Here is a 23,529-nt window from a genome sequence, read left to right as displayed (position 1 = left end):
GCCATCATACTCAATAAATTACTCAAACACAGCCTACGGTTCAACACCCAACCTGAACGCCAATCATTCCAATAAATACATTCCTAACATATCTAACCTTTACATTCTACCTACACCATCCAGCAAACGCCGCTTTATGTATTTGCGTTCGTCAACTAATATCGACTAAACGAGAACTTTCGCTGCTACCGAATATTCACCTGACAAACGGAAACGCTTTCTACGCGTTACAAATAAGTCGCGTGAACGCGTTTCGTTAGGCACGCGCACAAATTCAAAACAGACTGCAATGGTAACGTATAGTTAGTGTCACGAAAGTATTTGGTCGATCGTAGAGATGTTTTATCGATCCTTACTAATATAATAATTCATTATTATATAATTAAATTATTATTATATTATGAAGGTAACATGAACGAGACCCAACTATCGCGATTACATGGATAAAATCTGAAAGAAATCTGCAAAGAGATTATAAGATATTTAGCGCATCTTTTAAAATAAACTTCAACATTGGGTGCAACTATCTTTAACGATTGTTATACAGGGTGGTTGGTAACTGGTGGTACATGCGGGAAGGGGGTGATTCTATGTGAAAAAAGAAGTCGAAAATATAGAATAAAATTTTTTTTTTAATTTTTCTCATCGAGACAACGATCTACAGTGAGATCCGTTATAACGAGACGCGATAAAGTGCACGCGTACCGAGCGAAAATTCAAAGTCGATTTTCTCGGAAACAAAGCCTCGAACGAAAAATTGTTATTCTATATTTTCGACTTCTTTTTTCGCCTAGAATCGCCCCCTTTCCGCTTGTACCACCAGTTACCAACCACCCTGTATAAATATGTAATATATTGTTTATTTTTGCAATTATTCTGATCTGTAAGCATCAGTAGATAGTGGATTTTTATGCAATTTTATAATAATAATAATAATTTATTTTTCAGCTCTTCGATTATGAAAAAAGACTTGGTTTACGATTGTTATTTTTATTTGTCTTGTACTTTTAATCGTAAAACTTTTATGCAATTTTATATTTTTATCAATATAACTAGCGATTTGTCTCGTGTATTTAATTTTATGACAAGTTTTCTACTTTAGATGTCTTATACATTTATGCATATTTTTTTTCATTCATGAAGCTCTAAAAAATGTCCTTATGAAGAGTCATATATATCGTTTTACATTATCTTTCACATAAAATTCTTATATTGTAACTTTACTAGGTATATGAAATATATGTCAAGGTATATGAAATTTTAAACATTAATTGTAGAAAATATAGAGGAAAATTACATCTCTTCAAAGAACGATGTGCATGAGTACACATTTCAATGCGTGTATTCTCCGTATTTTTGAGTCTTCTAATCATCATCAAAGTATCATTCTAGAAAGACATCAAAGTTCAATTTTTTATCAATTAAAATTTCATTCTGCATACTCTCTTAACTTATTTTACTTTTTTATTATTAAAAAATTTTATTCTATATTTTCGACTTCTTTTTTCGCCTAGAATCACCCCCTTTCCGCTTGTACCACCAGTTACCAACCACCCTGTATATTTAAGACCATTGCATTCGCGCTGTGAGATAATTTTTTACCAAATATATGTTTGCGTTTTTCAAAATCCACGATATGTACAAACGACGAAATTATTTACCACAAGCTTCACAGAAATTACCAAAGTATTTGAACACTCGATTATTCGCTATCTCGGTACTACCCAAACAATACTTAGCGAGACTATCTTCAACACAAATTATATGCTCAAGGCTACGACTCGTGCGGTATATATTAACATTCTATGAAATACATATTTCTGATAAATATCTTCCAACTTGTATATAAATTGTCAGATCGGTTTCAAATTTGACCAGTATAATCGGAGCAGACGTATCCCGTTACACTGAAATTTCGAAATGTATTATGCAACACGTACACGATATACGCATACATCAATGTTTCCTGTCGCGAGTGTTCAAATTACTTTCGTCGGCTACTGTATATGTGCGAGCGACAAAGTAAATCTGTATTCATAGAGCACGACAGGACGACGAGAGGCGATTCAATAGACCAGCCACGGACGAGTCGAACAAATCGAACGGAGGATGCTTTATATAGCGAAAGAACGCGTATATCGCGTATTGCGTCTTCGAATGGACAGTCCTCGGACGGAAACCGCGTCGCGTTGATTTATAATGCGATACCTATTGACGGCTGTCCATGGAAAACAAGGTGCGTGTGTAAGGCCTTACACGTATACACGTACGTTTTATTCTTTATGTATCGCGTGCGCGCAGACAATGACGATCTTTCGCGCGCGCTCAATACTCGATCGAAATTCATTTCTTTCTCTAGGTAAATGAATGTGTCTGTATGCAAGGTTATTGTGCGAAGTGTTCAGTTGAAATCTGGTTGAAGCTGCTGTCCGCAAGAGACTCAAAGGGGAGATGGATTTACTTGGCTTATTCCGAAATTGGGTATCGGTAATTGATTTGACGTGGATTGAAGATGTTTGAGGAATAATGTTAGCGTTTCTCTTGGTCTTTTTTTTGGTTTTTTGTTCTTCGAACGAATAAAGGAATACTTTAGGGCATGAAAGATAATAATTGAGATAATGAAAAAATTTCATGATAATATGGATGATTATTTAACGTGTTTGAAATAGATTGAATAGGTTTGAAGATCTGAAGTTTTGGAATAAGGAAATATCTTTCTTGCACAGTAATATAATTTCCATTGCTTGTTCCTTTCGCCTTCTTTACGCGGTACAGGTACAATTGGCGTAATTTCAGGTAAAAAAGTAGAGAAAAGAAGCAATCGACGGAAGCCAATTTATCGTTGATCGAAGTCGATCTACGTGAGAAATAACAAACGAAACAGCGAAAAAAGGATTTGAGTAACCGCAATGTGGATAACCTATTGGAAGTAAAACTTGCAGCGAAGAAAAAATGGAAAAGCAAAAAGACTGGAAGATAAAGTCGTGACGAATGGAAGAAAGGTCTGGTGCATCGACAATGATCATGTTACTACGTCGGAAATTCTGTCTTCAATTGAAGATAACATCTACTACTGCCTACGATCGTGCGGTAAGTTGCTTAAGTTGCAAAGCAAGAAACTGCACAGGGGAATCACGTGCAACGTGATTAGGAAATTTTCCTTGGAGAACAAATCAGAAGGAAATGGTAGCTGACGAGTTTAAGTTAAACGAACCTAATGTTACGTTTACGAGAATAAATGTCTCAATTAAGAAAAAGGTTTATTCTGTTGATAAAACAAGCGCGAAAGAATACACAATTAGAGAATCGTATATTTACTGTCTATGTATTATCTTGATTATTAAAATACCTGTAAAAAATATACTATTTGCTTAATTAATTAACACATGGGAGAGTTTTGTCGTAGTCTAAATATTTTTATATTAAAATGTAATTGGAGAAAAATATCTTTTTAAAATTTTAAATGTGCAATTTAAATACCGTACAAAATCTGTAGTGTAATACACTGAGGAATAACGTTATTAGAAAAATTGCAATTTTTTCTTAAGTCTGTCAGGCTCCTAAAATTCTTCAAACCACTTTTGGGCTATCGAAAATTTTCAGCAGTTTTTTCTTTATTAAAAATAACTATATTATTATGTAAAATTAAATTTATATCGATATCGTTATGTACCTTGGTATATTAGTCCTTTATTTTAGACATTACATTGCGTGCTATATTCATAATTATACTTAATTATTCCTGATGCCTATTAAGAAGATATCGCAATAGAAAGAGAAAAAGGAACAATAGACGAGTTTGTTTTCGCTAGTACTTTTCTATCATTAAATAAGAACGTAAATACTTGGACGAAGAACAAAGATAAGCATAAGGCATAAAATAGCAAGGCACGTCGCAGTCTGCACAAGGTAATCATGGTGCACGCATAGGCATGAGAAAAATGCATATATTTTTAATGTATGTAGAATCATCAATTCAAGGATACTCGAGAACGCCGCTACGAAATTCTCTCTCGCTCTGAAATTCTTTCAAGCCTCGTTTCAGCCGAAAGAAAAATTTCATTTGCATACTCTGTCACGTTATATGTATACGTGACGATATGCGCGATACAAATTAAATTCGCCCCGAGACGATTTGGAAATGTTAACGAGAAGCTTCCGCATTCCTTGTTACCTTTTTCATCAACAGAGAAGAATTCCATAGCACCGTTAAAATTACATCGCACTTTCCCTCTTTTTTTATAGAAACATCAGTGTCTGATATTATTTATAGAAAAAACTTTGTAAAATATTATTTATGAAGTTATTTATAAACAAAGAGATACTATTCGCAGAAAAATTTGCAGTTATATCGCGAATTCACGCGGTAAAATTACCGTCATAACAGGAAACAGTAAAAAAACGATAAAAACTGTTCAACCAATTACTTATTGATTCGTCGATTTCAAGGAAACGATATACGGTTAAGTTTAGCCTCATTTCAAAGCTGAATAGTATCGTTTGCGCAAACACGAACGTTTCATTTTGAGACAGAGCCAGAGTGGCAGAAAAAATTGATTTAAATTTACTTATCCACGCGATTAAAGCTTTTATTGCTGAATAGACATCGCGTGATAAACTCATTGCAAAATGTAATTAGAAATAATAATTTTTTACCAGCAAGTACGCAATGTTATAAAAATATCGATCATAAAGCTGCACTACTTTCGTTCGAAAATTGCTGCTAATTTATACGGCTGTAATATTCAAATGCAGAACATTACAGCACCGTTATAACGCCTCGTAAAGCCTCCATTAAAACGCTTCTATTATTAGCATCCACCAATACGTTCATTCCATTAACATTTCCATTAAGATTATTATCGGGAATTAAAGAAAAAAATCCGGCACTCAATGAGGCTCGTACAATAGCCTCGATAAAGAGAATCGAATTACGCGTTCCAACAGCCGGAAGGCATATTGGACACTTCCCCCAACGAATCAAAATCATTTTCGTTCGGAAACTCGAAAATAATATTGCTTTCTCGATCCTTACCGGAAATTACCTTCGTATTTTTCGTTACGCCGTTAATTTAATTTAATGTTCGCAAGACGATGCTGAGAAAATTCGACAAAAATTGCCAAAAGCTTAGGAGAACTAACGAGTTTGCACATAAACTATAGATACCTATACTTTAAAATAAAAAAATATATTTTTGGAATATATTTCACTATACATTTTTGATTCGTGTAATATCCTTAGCATGTTTTCCATTTACCTATTGCTACTGCGAGTAATATCATAATTATACGCATAACTGATCCAATCTAAAAAAAAATATGCTAAAAGTTGGCATCGAATTAATACAGCCAAGTACCGTTGGCGTAATACTATAAATAATTTTGTCGCAGTGCGATATGCGAAAAGGTTTGAGCGTTGAAATTCAAAAACCACTCCACCTTCTCCAATTCTTTCCATGTCCTCGTCTCTGTTATTGTTCCGCTGGAAAACTACGATACAACAGGAAATTCTACTTGAATTAATTCCCCGTCCAATCTTTTGTGCAATTTCATCGCACAATGTAACCCCGCTTCTATAGACGACGCGATAAAACGAAATTTAGAAGCGAACAGCATATTCCGTAAGTGCGCTATACAATGAAATCTCGATAAATAGAATACAGAGAGAATTAAACGGTGTTCGCTACAGATACCGCAAATACCGCGTAATGCCACGATACTCTGATTCGAACTGTTGCTAAGTACTAAATCCTGTACAACAACCCACTTGGAAATTCCACTTAATCCCGCAAGCGCAGATACGAATACAGAAACGTCTACGTAAACAGTAGAACAGACCGTGTGAGTACACAAACGCCCACGAAATTTCCCGGTCGACTAAACCTAATCTTCGCGTTAATCTCCAAACCTTTCAACAGCAAGAATTTACCACCATAATCATATCGTAACATCCCGAAGGGGCGCCTAACAGGGAAACCGCTGCGCCGTTAAAATGCACATGGTCCGCCTAGAAATCCCGACCAGACAAATTTTCCACGTTAAACGTTCGTGCACGCGCTTTTTCAGGCGTGTAGACCTTCCACGAAACTGTTTTTAAAAGGCTGAGAGAGCGAAGATAGGGGAAGGGAGAACAGTTTACCCACATCTCTCTACCTGCGCGTTTCCGGTGATTTAAAGAGCCCGACCTGCCTCAAGCGTGAAGCGTGCACGCTTGCACATATATATACACGCTACTCGCCTCCTTGTCTCGCCTCATCCCCCTTTTGCTTTAGGCTCGAGCCGATCGGCAGGAGGCGCAGTAGGCCAACCGTGCGCCGTACAGAATGAAAGTCTTATTAACGCTATTTCACGTACTATAGCCCGACGTAATCGCTGAATTAACACGCTCGCCAACTGCGACTAATAGAGCCGGATAATATTGTGAAATTATAGCGAGCACGGGATCATTTCGCTCGACAATTATGCGCGGTGTAGATGGCGTTGACGTTGCAATTGGCTTGTGATTAAAGGTAAATAGCGGCATATTTCGACAGACAAGGTGGACAAATTGAAAAAATGACGAATTCATTTGTAAAATCGTTTACTATCTGATGCTATGTTTGTTGCATTATATTGATATTAGTATTGTATATCGTATATATAAATATGTATAGTAATACTTGATATGTAATGGTTTATTTTTCAGCCTCCTTATCTTGGAAAGGGACTCGGTTTACGATAAATCGTTATTCTTAGTTACCTTGCTATCTCGACGGTACATCCTTCCAATTATAAATGTATATATTAATGTATGTATAATATCGATAAATTGTCAAGTCGTATATCGTATATATAAATGTATATAATAGTACTTGATATGTAATAGTTTATTTCTTAACCTCCTGGTCTTGGAAAGGGACTCGGTTTACGATAAATCGTTATTCTTAGTTGCCTTGCTATCTCAACATCCTCCTAACTATAAATGTATATATTAATGTGTGTATAATATAATATGAATTGTCAGGTTACAAGTTACGTAATATATATGTCGGGTTATCATTAGGATTTAAGGCGCGTAATGATTCTTCGTTTGAATTAGCCATTGTTTTACAAAACAGAGAATATATTTACGCGAATAAACAAGATTTTACAAAATATTATGAATAATGAGTTTAATAAATGATAAGATTAACAAACGATAAGTTTAATTAATAATTAGATTAAAGAATAATAAGTTTAACGAACAATAAGAGAAACGAATAATATGTCTTACGAATAATGAATTTAACGAATAATGAGATTAACGATTGATAGGTTTTAGGAATAATGAATTTAATTTACGCTATTAACAATGTTCCGGGGTTCAAACGAATCCACGGTCAACGGGATAACTCTTTACTATGCGTAGAATAATTTTAAACACAAAAAAATACGATTGCTGAGACACTCGGTAAATTGCTCGATGTATCACTTTCCAAGGCGATCACACGAATGAATATCCGATGAAAATCTTTTTTGCTATACGACTGCATTTGTTTGTTATATGCTCGCTGGAGACATCGAGAAGGTTCCAATCGTTGTTGCTAGGCAATTTCTCTCAAAAGTTTGTTGTATACTCTTTGGAAACATCGAGAAAGATCCAAACGCCGTTACTAGGCAGTTTCTGTCTGGAGATTGATTCCTAATACAACGTGTGTCCCATTATATCGACATCTCTAAAGTACAATTCTATGTGATTTCTAGGGAGAACAATACAACCGATCCACACCTTCGTCAGGCAAAACGTTTATCCCGTGACCGTGGCTACGTTCGGCGACCAGTTGTCACCTCGAACCCAGTTTCGCTTTCACAAATATTAAACAATTACAAATGACAATTGCTTAATTACAGTTATGATAAAATCTAGGCTAAAGCATTGGAAGGCTTCCTCAAAATTGCAAAGGGAAGGCTCCGGTTTTCCTTTCATCTCCGACATATATATAATGCAAAATATAAAGATTTCATGATCTTTTATCATTGATAGAATAACAAATAGAATAAATAATAGAATAAGTTTTCAAGCCATCTTACGAAACTTATATTATTTATTAAACTTAGTCCCTGCCTTTCGGCTTTGGACGACTTCCGGTTTACATACTTTCTTACATTCTACTTAAGTCACCTCACAGTACACTTATGCTACCTTGTAATACGACCTTACGAAACTTATATTAACTTGTTATAAATAATTAACGCCAGAAAAATTACTGAAAATTCTCAACGCGAGAATTGATTGTAATTTTAATAAATATTAAAAAAAAAAAAAGTCTTGCGAAACTTTTCCTTCACGGATCGTTCATATTACTTTGTCTTAATAGAAGTTTCTACTGAATACAACAATCTCTTAAGCACAGTATTATTCAAATGATACAGCGTGATAATAATCAAAGATGAAGTTTGCTGCAACTTTAAAATTTATTCAAACGAAACGCAATATACTATTAGAACGTCAGCTAAACATATAGCTTCTTGCAATTTTCGACAACTGGGAACAAACTACCCCAAACATCTGTCCCGTCACTGTTCAGCCTAGTTATTTATGGGTAGGCAAGTTACAAATTCTAATTAGATCTGAAACTCGTCTCGCCTGACTCAATAGGGATCGGCGCGTTATAAACTCTCGAGAACATCCTAAACTTCAAGAACACGAATCGGTTTTCCAAATTAACACAGGCATTGGCCTACGCTCGTGTAACTCGTGTGCGACGAAACAAACTTTGAAAACTACTCCAAGACGCTCCTTGTCGTTTCACACGCGATACGACAATAATAGGACGACTACTATTGTTCAAGACTGTCTTATCGTTAGATTATTGCTCGAATAAGATCTCGTTGTTTATGTATAGTTGTGTATATATGTCGTGTTTCGTAGAAAATAAATTCGCAGGATAAAAACGGAGAAACTTAAATTCTATGAGAGCAAATATTAAGCAATTCAAATGACCCGTTTTCAAGAAACTGGAACACACGCAGAAAATTGAACATTTCAGCAAAATACGATTTAAAGTTTATTTAATTCCTCGAATTTTTCAAACTATTTCGAACGATCTGAATTCGACGTTTATCGCGGCTCCGAGATAAATATATCGAGTTTTAATAATAATAATGATTATAACTGTTGCGTTTTAACGTCACTACAAGACAAGAACCCACAAGTCTCGATTATCGCTTCTTCGTAAATGAAGCACCGTTTAAAAGGTTATCAGGACTATTTGCAGATTTTGAGCTGCATTTACAACTACTTGAGAACTGGTCGAAGAAAAAACCAGTGGAAGTGAAAATAAATGAAGCCAGCGATATTTTTAAATATACGAACTCTGGATTTGCTAACTACGGAACTTCTGGACCCAGGAACTTCGAGTTCAGTAACTCTGAAACTCAGGAATTTAGTACGCTGAGTTTAGTACGCTTTGCTAACAGTTTCCAACGTGTATAATTTAGCGGTCGAATTTATTAGGCGGCCACGTTAAATGCTCCCATTTCGAAACGATCTTAAGAAATGATGACAAGGAGGGCGTTGATATACAATTTCTAATTAGCCAAGTTCCTTGATTATTTTGCAAGTAACACTCGCAAATTCCCTCGACGCTCTCGCGCGAATACATAATTCTAATTGAATAATCAATTTCCTGATAATTCCAGTCAATTATCATAATCGATAAACCATCGTCAGGAACCGAACACTTATGAATAGGAGTATTCGTCAATTATTTATCTTATAGAATGTTAATCGATTTTTAAACGTTATCTTAGACCGGCTTGTTACTTACGCTTAAAATAATGTGCAGAATAATATTTATGTATTATGTGACACGTGTAGAAGTATAAATAAATGTAATCTGAATTTGCGAATGTGACGATGGTGAGAGTATAACGGAACAGCCGAATTTGTTTTAAGATACAGGTTACGAAGGAGAAACAGTTCTAAGAATGCGCGTGGAGATTAAGATACACGATGCCATGTGGAAACTTGGCTAGCGCGTGGCAAGAACGTGTTACATAGAAATGTTCATGTTTCGTGTTTCATAGTAAATGAATAGGAATTTTAAAATACTTCTCTTTTATCACGTATAATCGTAATTATTATCTTATACATTCTTATAAACAAAATTCAGACGGATCAAGGTAACTATATTCCTTCTTTATTTCGACAAATACGATTACTGAATTAACTGATTCTTTTCTCAAATCATTTGTATATAATAATACTAATAAAAATAATAATAATAATAATAATAAAGGACTAAGAGTATGAAAATAAAGGACACATATATAATAACTCTACAAATCTACATTGCTGCACGCAAAAATATCTTCTCTTAATTTTTAACAGGTGCTATGCATTTGTAAATTGGCAGACTTCCCTCAAATCGTTCGTATACGTATAAATAATAATAATAGTAAAAGCATAGAGCATCAAAGTTGCAGAACATACACGCCACGATTAACTTCTAAACTAGAACCTCTTGAAAACTTTTTGCAAGTACTCCACCGTCTCAAGAAATATATTACTCCTCTTGTAATTCTTCGAACGGAAATTCTATCTACGTTTTTTATCATCGTTGGAGAACATAGAAAATATAATCGAGTGGATAAATGCACGCTATATGAAATAAGACTCATCTCAATTACAACGTATCACGTTTATCAAGTTCATTTATATTCGATAATGATCCACGTCTGAACCATTCACGAAGGTCAGTCCCATAATTTTCAATATCAAAATGGATAGACAACGATACGAAGCGACCGATCAATCATGCAATTTAAGCACTCGACCAAACTGCACGTCGCTTAATCGGGAACACTTACACGATGTAATAAAGTTTCGCTAAAGGTGCCCATGGCTGATAACTCCTCCCAATCTAAATACCAGGCCCACTTTTGTTTTTTCCTCGTGAACTGCGTTCTCCGTAGTTCCTATGAGTCAGCTCATTCCATGGCTCGTTAAATCCCGACCCAGCCCAAGCCATAACTGCAGATCTTTTGGACTGTTTCCTCTAGAACCAGTCTCCTCTCAAACAATTGCACCGTTGCCATTGTCACTTGCGTCTGATTTATTATTTTTCATCTACACCTTCTTATCTACGATTAATGATGGATACGTTATCTCACCTTCGATGGGAGAAACTTGTCTTAGAAAATTCATTTTGAATTCCTTTTTAACCTTTTTTTATTTATTTATTTAAATTTTACAATTTGTCCAGTAGGACATTTCGTAAAATATTATAGCGGTATACTAATATAACATGTGGGTGGCTACCCCCAGCGGGGTACCATCATCGTGTCCTTTTTAACCTTGTACCACTTTTCAGACAATTCTTTCTTTCTCGTTTTATTTTGTACTTGTACACGTAATAAACATTGTAGTTTATTATTCGTCTATCATCATATCGTCATTCCAGCATCGGTACTGATTTTGTAGAATAGAAGACCTTTATTCTTATTCCGCAGCAGTATCGAATTTTGCAGAATGGAAACATTGCAAACGATTTATTAATTTAGACATTTGTAGTTTGCCGAATTTAAAATTCAATTTCTTTGGTCCAAGTGCAAGACTCGATGCCTCGAATCCACCAATTATTATTTATTTTTAATTATCTATTAATTCCTGCAGTTCATGCACAAGTTCTCCACTCGATTATCACATCTTTGAACATTCTACCATAGGAACAAAAAGTCATCATTGCCCTATCATTCCTTGATTAACAGCAACAACCACCTGTTACACGCTTCAATCTTCCTAAATATCTAAAAGCATCGTCAAGCTTCTTAAGCTCTAATCGATTCTCTTAAAAGCCATAAGATAGACATATACGAGATCGTTAAACCGAGATGCGCGACCTCGATCGAGTTTACCAGGGTTCTTTGCAACGAGATCTGCTTTCTCTCATTACGCCGTCATGAAAGTATAATACTTATGCTCGATGGAGCACCGAGAGATCCTCATATAATATTAAGTGGTTACTTACAAGTTGACTGCTAGACTACGAATTTTTATGTGTCCATAGGAAATTCAAAAGTGTTGAGAAGCATAGGCTGTGCATAATATGCAAAACTATATGAAATATTCAGAGTAGAATACCTGTTATAACATTTAACACGAGGAGAGCTCGGAAGCCAATCGGTGTAAGTCAGCTTTTCGTTTACGCTCTTTTGCCTCGAAACATTCTGTCGACGGAACGATTTATTCTTTATAATTCGTTGATTAATTCAGTTATTGTAACGTAATTATTTAACTGTTCCGTCGATTGAAAGTTCCGCAAACGAAAAGGTATTTTCACGGGCTAAATCATTTTTCATGGAAACCTCACTTACGCCGAATACCTTCACAGCCATCCAAATGAAACAAATCGTAATTTATACTATGACTGCAAAAAGTAGTTCCACGCACCCTTATTTTCCAACGAAGCGTTCTTCTTATTTGATTCTATACTTTATTTCCATAGTATCGAATCTTTGTGATCATATTGCAATCGTACGAATGTTCGATCTCATTAATTAGTATACAAATGCAGTTGGTATACTTTCTGTAGCCACTGAAAATTCAATTTTTCTGTACTTATATTCATAAAGATATGATGTTACATAAAAATCCGTATTCTACTTATTGTAAAAGTAACCGATACAATCCCCACTCTCTCCCCTCCAACATCTCTCTACCCCCACTCCTGACAATAAAACCACCGCTACAATCGGCCGTTTAACGGGCGACTGTACGATGCAATTATAATGTATCGCTTTCGTAGTCGACTTCTCGTGCTCAGTATGTATCGCGGATACTGGTCGCGGGTAAATCGGACCGGAAACGAGTTTAGCGTGTTGGAGAAACGTCGGAAACAATCGATTGGCCGAGCACAAATGGTTCGGCCCGACAAACCTTCGTTGGACATGCGCATTACGTGCGCGTCTCTCTCTCTCTCCCTCCCTCCATCCTCGTTCTTTCTTCGGTCGTTCGCACGCATGATTCGTTGCCCTACCTGTTTCGACCTTCGTCGAACATCCCGTCGAATCTTTCCTGATCGATTTGCAAGTTTTATAATGGAAATTTATAAGAGATTTGTTAGGTTATAATTGCATTTGTTCTCTTATCTTTCCCTTGAGAAAAGAGACTAGGTTAAGTTAAAAATTGCTGCTTCGAAAGCAATGAGAGTGCAACGATATATTGCTAGGGTAGACTATAATATTAAGTTTACATACTAGTCTGTTTAAAACGTTCGTAGAGTTAGATCAGTAAATCGCGCGACAATTTTAACAGCGAGTTTTCGCGTTTCTAAATCAATTTTTAAAATCGACCGCATACTTGTTAAATTGACCTACCTACTACTAAGCTTTTCAGCGATCATCCGGCCAGTGACTCGCCGATTTGATAAGACAAATTTACGAACACGTTCGATGTTCTCATCGGTGGCAAGGTAGAAGGTCGAGCCTCGCAAGCATCATCGTTTTTCACGTCTTTTCTCTTCCTGCTTGAAACCACTTCGTCCATTTGTAAATGGTTGCTTCGAGCATTCTCTTCGTATGGTTCTTTTAGCATATCAACCAGTTCAGTTCCTTTCTTCCCGAGTTTTACGAGAAATTTTGCACGAATGCGTTCGGCCTTTAAAAAGATCACCAGACGTTTCCAGGACGTGTGTCGGCCGAAAGAAACATGAGCATACTAAAGAAGTTGCCATAAGCGAACGGCTTATCGTAGACTCGCGAAATTTAATCTGTTTATAGATAAGGCTATGAGCTGCATTCCTCGTCCTACCAAATGGTCGTAGCATTGCTGAGATGACAGTAAAAATATCACGCTACTAACTTCTTGTACAGAGGAGTACGGTAACAGAACGATTGTGGGATATAAAGATACAAATACGTAATTTCTACGTCTTATGGCTTATAATGGCAAAATTTCAGAACAGAACTATACATATGCATATGAAAGAACTACACATTGGAATTATGAATCAGTATACCTACGACTGTGTGGAATTTTTAATTGATGAATGGGAAAGAACGTTACGTGTTACGCTAAATATACCACCTTACAAATTTCAACAATAATACGCTATATATAGATAAGAAGCCCAATAAAGTGAAGCACATAATAAATTATCAGAAAGCAGTTATTTCTATAGCAATCACAGTCTCGACGACGCTAATGGTAACTTTTCAGATTCGGAGAGATATATAGAGAAAGAGCAAACAAGAAAACGACGAAACGAACATCTTTATGATATAAAAGTTTCCTGAAAAGCAGGCATTTAAATATATCGTTAGAGACTGCAATATATATTAATAATATATCAAGAGATATGCAGCATGACCGTACAAGGTTGGAAAAAAAAACTAAAAGAGGAGAAGGAGAGAAGGCATTACAGATAAATTAGGACAATTTCACGCGTTCCCGTGTCCCGCTAACTTTCGCACCGAAAAGCGCGTCTTGCCAAGAAAGCGTGAGAAGCAGATATGAAACAGAGAATTCTTGTTTCAGATTTTTTCATAACCTAGATTCGCGTATTAGCGCTGATCCAGGTCTCTCTGCACACCTTCGAAAGTAGCCTCTTCCTTCTCTTTTGTTTCGCAACTCTATGCAAATCGTGCATCCTTTCAAGGACTTCCAATATTCCGATGAATATTCATTTACCATGGCATAGTATTCTTCGTAACAAACACGTTCGTACAATAGACAACTTATTTTCTTCGAACTTTTTGTCGCCCTTTGTATTGTAAATTTTCGTTAAAACTCACTAGAACAATGATTAACCTGCTGTTTTATTATGTGATATCTTTTACAGTCTCTATTTGTTATTCAAATCAGCGAGAGACAAGAGAATCTACGTGCGAGAAATATTATTTTTATCTTTGATACAATAGCGTGTGTATATACGATACAGTGACAATTTAAAAGTTTCTATCGGGATTTTTTGTTCGTTCCTAAAATAGGTATCTCGAGATGTAAAGCTAAATATTTACGAAGCTAAAATCAGGAAGAAAGGAGAGACTTTTACATTTTTATTTGTTTCTAAAATATAATAAATATTTCGCGACGTAAATCCAAATATTTGTGGAATTAAAAAATGACGAAAAGAAGGCTTCTTTCGACTGGTTTCTAAAACTGGATGAAAGGTACAGTGTAGCACATTCAGGCCGCCATAAAGATGTTGAGAAATCCCAAAATATCAATTCTGTATTTTCCACGGCTGATCTTAACACGGTAACCAAGAGAACAGCTCGTAATACTTCGCACGACACACCCCATATAATTTCAGGCTAAGAGAATAACTAACAGACAATGCACAATAACCGAGGCTGCGACGTCGATTTCTGTGGCATAATTGTGTAGCCTTAAACAAGGCTATAATTGTGTTTCCAATAAACAATGATGGTTTACATTCCAGATTGAAAAAAAGAAACAATCCCGTTGCAATCGTTCGATCATTTTTGTCGAAATTGCATTTTACTAATTAACGTCTTAAGCTCGAATAAGATAAATTATTAATGGAATACAGGATTTGGTTCGTTTTAATTTTATGTTACACATCTTCTTTGATTAAACATTTTTTTTTCTTTGGTAAAATTTTTCTTTGGATTTTGAAAATCACAGCAGGGTTGGAAAAGATGTAAAAAATCTTGGAAATATGAATGAAGGAAAAAAAAGGGACAATTTCTTCTAAAGATAGAAGACAATAGAACAGTGTTGTTCAGTGTACCATAATAATAACAACAGTACTATTCCAAATGTAGTGATCTAACACCAAATATAGGAATGCATAGTGTTTATCATGGAATCTGTAAGGATAGAAAGCATTTCTTAGAAATTACACGCATCGTTTATAGCCGGTGCAAAATTGGTCAAGTTGGCCAATTGATCCGGGCCACTCCACGCGTTATTTATACCTATCTTGATAATGATTAGTTCAATAGGAACTTCCTCCGTATTACCTGTGACCTCTTTTGTTTCGCTTCTGTCATTTTGCCATTCGAACAGCCATACATTGCGGACGAGTTACTACGATTCTTTCGATGGGAATACGATCTATAATCGTTTCAGGCCGCGATTTCCGACCAGATTCCAACAAACAAGATAAGATTTTCCCATCTTCATCCAGTCCAGGAATTAAGCTCTTCGAAGCGTTTAGTATTGCGAAGAAGTAAAATAAGTTCTATTCCAGCCATCGAAGAATTGATTTTTAATTACTGTTTGCCGAGATACAGGCTCTTAATTGATAGAATTTTCTATAGAGGTAGAAAATTACACTAGGAAGGAATGTTCTTCTTAATAAAGAAGACGATAAATACATGCATATCATAATAAGAAATAGTCATTTATATTAGAAGATAGTAATGCATATTTTTAATAACAGAGAGAATGGTAAACATAAACATATAGTAATAATCTCTTTCTTAACATATTCCTAATAATTCCTAAAATTCTTAAAAATGCATTTTGTTACAAAACATGAATAATATAGATCAGTTAATTTGACTCGTCTTTAAGCATAAAATTTGTATCAGAGAAATTCAGATGGCAAATATAGGTGTATGGGAAGATATATCATAAGAGAAGAGATGTTATACATATTTAATAATAATTATTATATATATAATAATTATATGTTTCATAGAAATTTGTTTCACATTGTTAGGTTCACAAAACACGAAGATGGTGCCCCGCTGGGGGTAGCCACCCACATGTTATATTATTATACCACTAAGCTATAATATTTGACCAAATGTCCTACTGGACAGATTGTAAAATTTAAATAAATAAATAAATAAATAAAAACATTGTTAGGCATGCAACCCTTATAAATCTAGAAAATTTTGATTATTTATTTTTTAAGAAATTTATTATGCCATTTTGCCTATTCTGGTAGTTTTGGTGTTAAATATCATTATATTAGGTGACTAACGCAACAATTACCACTATGATTCAGTCAGAGCATGCGTATGAAATCAAGAGCTGCGATCGGGGAATCCAGAAGCGGGTACCGGAAGTGGAGGCGTCAGTAACACTTGACAATTGCGACTGATAAATTACATAAAGCGCAATCCTCCATTAGGATGTCTAAAAATAGCCCTCTCAATCCGAAAAGACCAGACGAAACAATGCTATATTTATTCATCCAACATTTTCAGAGAATTTGAGATAATTGAGATTTGGAAAGTATATTTTCACAGAAAATTACACAAATTCTCTGCATACTCTTTGCGGAACAATTTATCAATTATCGAAATTACACTTGGAGAATTGACGAGTTACGATTTATAGCTTAGAAACCTTCGTTGCTTGCAATTTTAAGACGGACAGTTTTAAGAACAAAAAGAACGTTGAATAAATTCTTCAAATTCTATTTTCCACATGCAACGCGACTGCGCTGAATTAGATAACGTAAATTGATAAAAAAAGAAAATTACAAATGCGAATTTATTAAAAAGACATTAGGAATACTGCTTTTGACGCAACTTTAGCAGTTATCATTTAATATTAGTAACTCGTAATTTGTGTCTTGTAAAATTTCATAATACTATTGTAATAATATTATTAATACTAATATAATAATAATACCATTTCTTTTATGACATCTGGATGCCATGTATCTCTGATTTATTGATGAAGGACAGACGAGAGTATAGAATTAGGTAGAGAAATATGGACTGTCTAAAATCTACGTTTTAGAAGGTCCGTGCAACGTTCCTTTTCAGGGGAAAGCGTTATATGTTCAACAGATGTTGTGAGAAGACCCCTGCGATTCTGGCGGCCAGATGAAAAAGAACGCCGCTCTAGCAACAGTTAGAAGGAGATGGATATAACTTCCAAAAGTGTTTCAAAAGTGTCGACCACCCTAGAATGAAATTCCATTCGTTCCAAACACGGTACAGAAAAATTCCTGGATTCTTTCCTTCTTTAACGCGAAACTAAATACGCGAAGAATTTGTTTCCCGTTATTGGGAAACGGTTTACTATATATTTGTAAGAGAAAACACTGCTTTTTGTAATAATACGTTAATTAATTTCAAGATTAGAAGTTTCAATAATTTTTTGTTTATGTTATATTAATTATGGAAATTATTCAAACGAAGAGAATGACACGATCTACAATATATAGTTTTATTATTTTAAAAGGGTATGATATATAGTTTACATATATAATATTTAAGTTATTTCTGATATATAATTTAAAAAAGATTTGTAGTCTGATAATTTTAAAAATTGACGTTACAATTACTCGTGTTTTGTTAATGTACGTATTATACATTGTGTCCGTATCAGTATTCGAAAAACGTAATATACATTTACACGCAATATCATTTACCATCTATGGAAATATGTCGTTTGCCATTTGAAATTGTATTACAATGTATCAATCGACATCATTATCATACAACGATAACAACATACGATTGCTAATATGCAAAGTTCTACCATATCAACCAAGTAAACGGAAGTACCGTTTGTAAAAAGTACTATATATTTGATAATACCTACTGTAAGACTGACTTTAAGACAAATATAAAAATAAATATGTATAAACACAAAGGTATATGTACATTCTAAAAATCACAATCGAACGAAATTTCATACAACTAGAACAAGAAAAAATACAAAGTACTATCTAACGTGATATGTACTTGTTCCACATGTAAGTTCCGTAATAAGACATTCCGATTATTTATTGTCTGCTTCGTGACCCGCGACCAATATCGCCGTCGTCGACGATATAAATAAATCGATAGAAAAACGCGCGTAAACAGCCGCGAAGATAGTTGATCACATATCACAGCTATCCCGAGAGTAACAATAAGAAACCACTATCTCCGTCTCTTTCTTTGTGTACAGAAAGATATTCGTTATCCTGAAAGAGCAAGTATTACGTCGCCTAAAAATACGACAGAACAATTTTATGGCGACGGTAAAAAGAAATCATTGCTGGAGAATTGGCACAGCAGTTTACTAACTCTTCCCAATTCTATTTAACTTCAGTCTTTTTTTTAAAAAAAGAATCGTTTTACCACTAAAACAAGAAATCAATTGTAGATGAAACCGATGTACCTTTTGTTATTATAACGTTCAAAATTTACTAAACAAGTTAGGTTAGGTTCGATCTCGATAGATTTATTTAAATATTTATGCAACGTAATTGAATAAATAAAAGTACTCTCTTCGCTTAAAAAATTGTTTACCCCGCAAAGAAACCTAACCTAATCTGTTTGGTACATTTTCAGCATTAAATGGATTAAACTGAAAAGGCATTCCATTGTTCGAATCTTCTATTTCGTAAAGAAAAAAAAAATCAAATAATGAAAATTGAGAAAAGTCACTAAATTGTATCAGTACATAAACTAATTTTACGTATAAATCTATAAAATTAAAAATTACAAATTGATCATTTTGTCCAGTCTGGTAATTTCAGTATCGGTAATAACAGATTTATATATTTGTATAAGAAATTATTCCAATCCCTAGGAACGCATCGTGAATCGCTTGTATATCTATAGAACTAAACATTAGACATTGTGATTCCTCAGAAGCCCTCTAGTATCGCTAACACATCGATAATCGTTAGTAGTATCTCTGGTGCGTATGTTCGGAAGCGAAGTAGTCTGCTACGCGTCCTTTCCACCCCCCTCGGAAACAAACGCGCAGGATCAGCGGCGCATACGGGGGCACTTTTGCCTCTGTTCAAGTTGGAAGCCCTCCAATAGGCTTCCCCGGCTCGCCCCCCACGCGACTCGTTGAAACCCGTTTTAAAAGTCCGTAAAGGAATGCATGCCGCCGGGCCTTTCACCTCTTTCGCGAGAAAATGTATTTTCATGCTTTTCGATCGCGTGTGCCAGTCATCCGGCTGCCTTACTCTCGCGCCGGATATACAATTTTTACGATGGAAAACGGTAGCTACATCGCGCATGGAGAGAGAAATCGGTTCTTAATGTACATATCTTTTTTTTTTTTTCGAAACGCTACATTGGAAATCAGAACGTGACCCCGACACGGGTCATGGATATTTCATATTTATTATTTTATTCAAATGGACGATTCGTAGAATTATATGTATATAGCATGTGTAACAGAGCGAGATCTACTATAACGAGGTCGATATGTATAAGATTGCTGGGTTTCGAAAGAGCGTAACAGGTTTGATGTTCCAGCGGATTAGGTTGATACGTATATGTATACAATGGCTGCAAAAAGTATCGGCATATGTACTTATTTTCCAATGGAGGAGTCTTTTATTAGTAGACTGCAGATTTTTATGAATTTATGCAAAATTTGAAGATGTAACAATGAACAGAATGTATATAGTGTACAACAATACATAATATATATACAGCAGAATACCCTTCACAAACTTCTAATAGATAAACATAAATATTAAATTTGCAGTCCATTTGTTAGGCTGTACATTTTACATTTCATTTTCATAGTACCAAATCTTTGATTGTCATCGTATGAGAGCACTATTAAACGATGCGAAATTTAATATACTTGAATCTAATTAATTAGTATGTAAATGCACTAACACACATAATAGTGTGCCAATAATTTTTGCAGACACTGTATGTATCGTGTAATAGGAATAAGATTCTTGTATGTTTAGCTATTACGTGCACGATTACATGCTTCATCTTCGTTCAAAGAGTCGTGAGTACATTATCTAACGCTTGTCTACAAGCTCGAGTATGAACAGTACGATTTCTATCAATATTTACACAATAAAGTTTCAAGGTAAGCTATTGGATCAATTTATTTTGATCTTAAAGAAACCTGAGAAGTTCTAAACTAAACAGTGCATACAGAAGTTGCAATAGCAACTACTCTGATTAATAATAAATTAACAATGCAACATCTCATGCATTCGAACCTAAGTTAATGATTTGAAAAATTCATGCAAATGCCCACCGAGTTTTCAGTCAAGAGAAATCGATATCGTAATAAGAGGTATTTTTAAATTCTCGATAAAATCACGAATCATGAGAGAACGAATGATTAATAAAATAAGAAGAACGAACGAAGAAAAACGAAATCCTGATTGAGCAAAAAACTACGAAAAGTGACAGAAAACAGTATCGAAGGTGCATTTAAACATTACTTTGAATGCACAAAGGTTGACAAGAGTCGCCATTTTGAAATAATCGGTAAAGGATCCAGCTTCTCTATCAATTTTTAAAATATATCATGCTTATCGATTCGATGGAATTGTATATATCCCCGAGATGATACGTGATGAATACATTGGAAATTAACTCGGTAGATTTATAATGACGGAAGTCCAAAAAAAAGCGTTCTTGGATATACCCGGAAGAAACATGACGCCTGGGGTACAACCTTGGGAGCATTGTGCTCGCATCGATCTCCCTGTTTTGCCCCGTGTCATGAGTTTCGAAATTCAAATGATCGGAAAGTACGGGGAGAGTATATCTGTTAAAAGAATGACATCTAGAAAAACATCAATTACAAGATGTCTTAAAAAATTAACTCTAAAATGGAGTTATGGAAATGTTGTAATTAACAAGATTACGATGTAATAAGTATGATGTCAGAATACAAAGTATATATTAACCATACGTTTAATAGTAATCAGTGAATAGAAACAATATCTTATGAAAGGAAATTTAAGAATCTAAGGATTATTTAAATTGAAAAAAAAAACATTTTTTTATTCCCAGACAGTCGAGCGATTAATAATTCTCTACTTCGAATGTGCTATTTTAAAGTAATCTCCGCCAAACTTTATATATCACCTTTCTGTTTTGTCTGTTATATCACTATTCTAGCAAATAAACAAGGATCTGAAAACGGTAAATATGTAAATCTTTTCTACGATAAATGAAAATACTTACCTCGTATTTGATGCCGTTGAGCCGCAACCATGTCTCCACCTTAAGACAATACGGCGAGATGGAGGGTAGAAGCGGTATTCGAAAGAACTGATACAGATAAACAATATCCTTCTCGTAGTTGGTCTTATGCACGCTGATAGCCTTGGTCGGTGCGTTGGATGGCGTAGCAGCCGCGGCGTCAGCGGCCTCTTCCTTCTTACTACTATCTTCCTTTTTCGCCGCATCTTTCTCCTCTTGCTTGTTGTCCGGCGGCGTTTCGTCCTTCAATGCCTCCTTCATCTCTTTCACGTCTTTAATCTCCTTGCTCTCGGGCCCGGTATTTTCTGTCTCCGTTGCCATCGTCATTATCTCTTGATTTTACTCTTACTTTTTCACAGGTCCGACCCGGTCTCGAAGTGAAAACGAAGAAAACGCTTCGTTACAGAGCGGAGCGGAGCTAAGCCAAGCGAACAAACGTCAGCGGGCAAGTTCTCGAGCGACACTGGAAGAGCCTATCCTCTCGAAGACAGCGCGCACCACACAAACGTACGCCGAGTACTCGTCTAGATCCCTCTGCTTGCCGGCCGGTTGATTCCTTCTCGTCGCTGCTCCGTTCTGTCCGTGACTCCTGTCCCCCCAGCTGAAACCGGCGCTGCGCATGCGCAAGCGCCACACCCCACTGCCGTCGCCATATTTAATTGGTCCGCCACCCCTGCCCGGTCCGCGTGCCGCTCTTTCTCTTTCTTTGCCCTGATTCTACCTTTCTTTTTTCATCCAACTTCCCCTTTCAATCCCTCCTTCCCTCCCGCGAGAACCCCCATAAGCAGGCTTCGGCTTCCACTTCGTCGTGGTTAGTCTCGCCTGGCAACACTGCCGCCACCGCCACCTCAAGAGGGCCGAACAAACTCGCAACTATGTATTTAGGTACCCTGCACGAATTATCAAATACATACATTGTCATAACAATATTCTATTTCTATTCATCGAATTTTGTATCGAAATTTTTGTTTGCTCTTACGAAATATATATCGTATGGATTAATCGTTATACTCATATAAATAGCACTCTCTCTCCTCTCATCAATAAGTTGTATTTTTGTTTCAAATATTCCAAAGTTTAGGATTTATATTATTTATAGCGCTTGTTTCAACGCTCCCCGCTCCCCCGAGAGAGAGGCTATATGAGGGAAGGGCTCTATAATGTTCTAGTTTCGGTCCTGGACCAACCCAGCCAACCGCTCTTCTCATTCGCACAGAATCGGCAACGTCGCATCAGATCGGCGTAACAACGAACCCCTTTTCACGGATTACTTTTTTCCACTCTCTGGCCGATAGACTCCATTTGGAAAACTACCTGCCACAACTAGCGCCGCCCATGAACGCAAATTCTCCCTGGTCCTTGGTTCTTTGCTTTTGTCTTTGCGTTCGCTCGTTTTATCTCTGTCTCTCTCTCTCTCTCTTTTTCACACTCTCCCTCACACGTTTTTCTCAGCGTTCTCTCTCCTTTTCATCCTTCTTGCTCCTTCCGAATATCGTATCGAGATTGTTAAGTCTGTAAGCGGGATTATACCTTTCCTGTGGGTTACCGCTTCGCTTAGGGACCATCAATAGGTATAAGGAGACGACCGAGTCCCCTTGTCTCGAGGCGCGAATTAATGATCGAAGGGTAAGAACTGAAGTTCGAAGCGATTTCGATTATCGA

The 23,529-nt window shown here is 35.9% G+C and overlaps 1 protein-coding gene and 1 long non-coding RNA gene across 5 annotated transcripts in view; one reads left to right on the top strand and one right to left on the bottom strand.

Annotated features, from left to right (window-relative positions):
* Nucleotides 1-22,443, bottom strand: part of fax (failed axon connections) — a 55,072-nt gene extending 32,629 nt beyond the window's left edge. Inside the window, exon 1 of the mRNA XM_033349314.2 lies at nt 21,850-22,443. Within this exon, the coding sequence (XP_033205205.1) occupies nt 21,850-22,194 (345 nt within the window). The 5' untranslated portion in view covers nt 22,195-22,443. The remainder of the gene's footprint in view (nt 1-21,849) is intronic.
* LOC117165872 (uncharacterized) lies at nt 1,888-6,813 on the top strand. 4 transcript variants are annotated; one of them, XR_013058040.1, is made up of 3 exons: nt 1,888-2,236; nt 2,360-2,725; nt 2,797-3,361. It is a non-coding gene; the product is annotated as an uncharacterized LOC117165872 (long non-coding RNA). The 4 variants fall into 4 exon arrangements; XR_013058038.1 differs by having other exon boundaries at nt 1,888-2,266; XR_013058039.1 differs by lacking the exon at nt 1,888-2,236 and adding an exon at nt 6,686-6,813 and having other exon boundaries at nt 2,281-2,725; nt 2,797-3,090.
* Nucleotides 22,444-23,529: the final 1,086 nt, after the last annotated feature.

The sequence above is a fragment of the Bombus vancouverensis genome, chromosome 3 (genome assembly GCF_051014615.1).
Source record: "Bombus vancouverensis nearcticus chromosome 3, iyBomVanc1_principal, whole genome shotgun sequence".
In the NCBI taxonomy this organism is placed as follows: Eukaryota; Metazoa; Arthropoda; class Insecta; order Hymenoptera; family Apidae; genus Bombus; species Bombus vancouverensis.
Note: the sequence above shows the minus strand (reverse complement) of the source record. Positions and strands in the feature narration are given on the sequence as shown.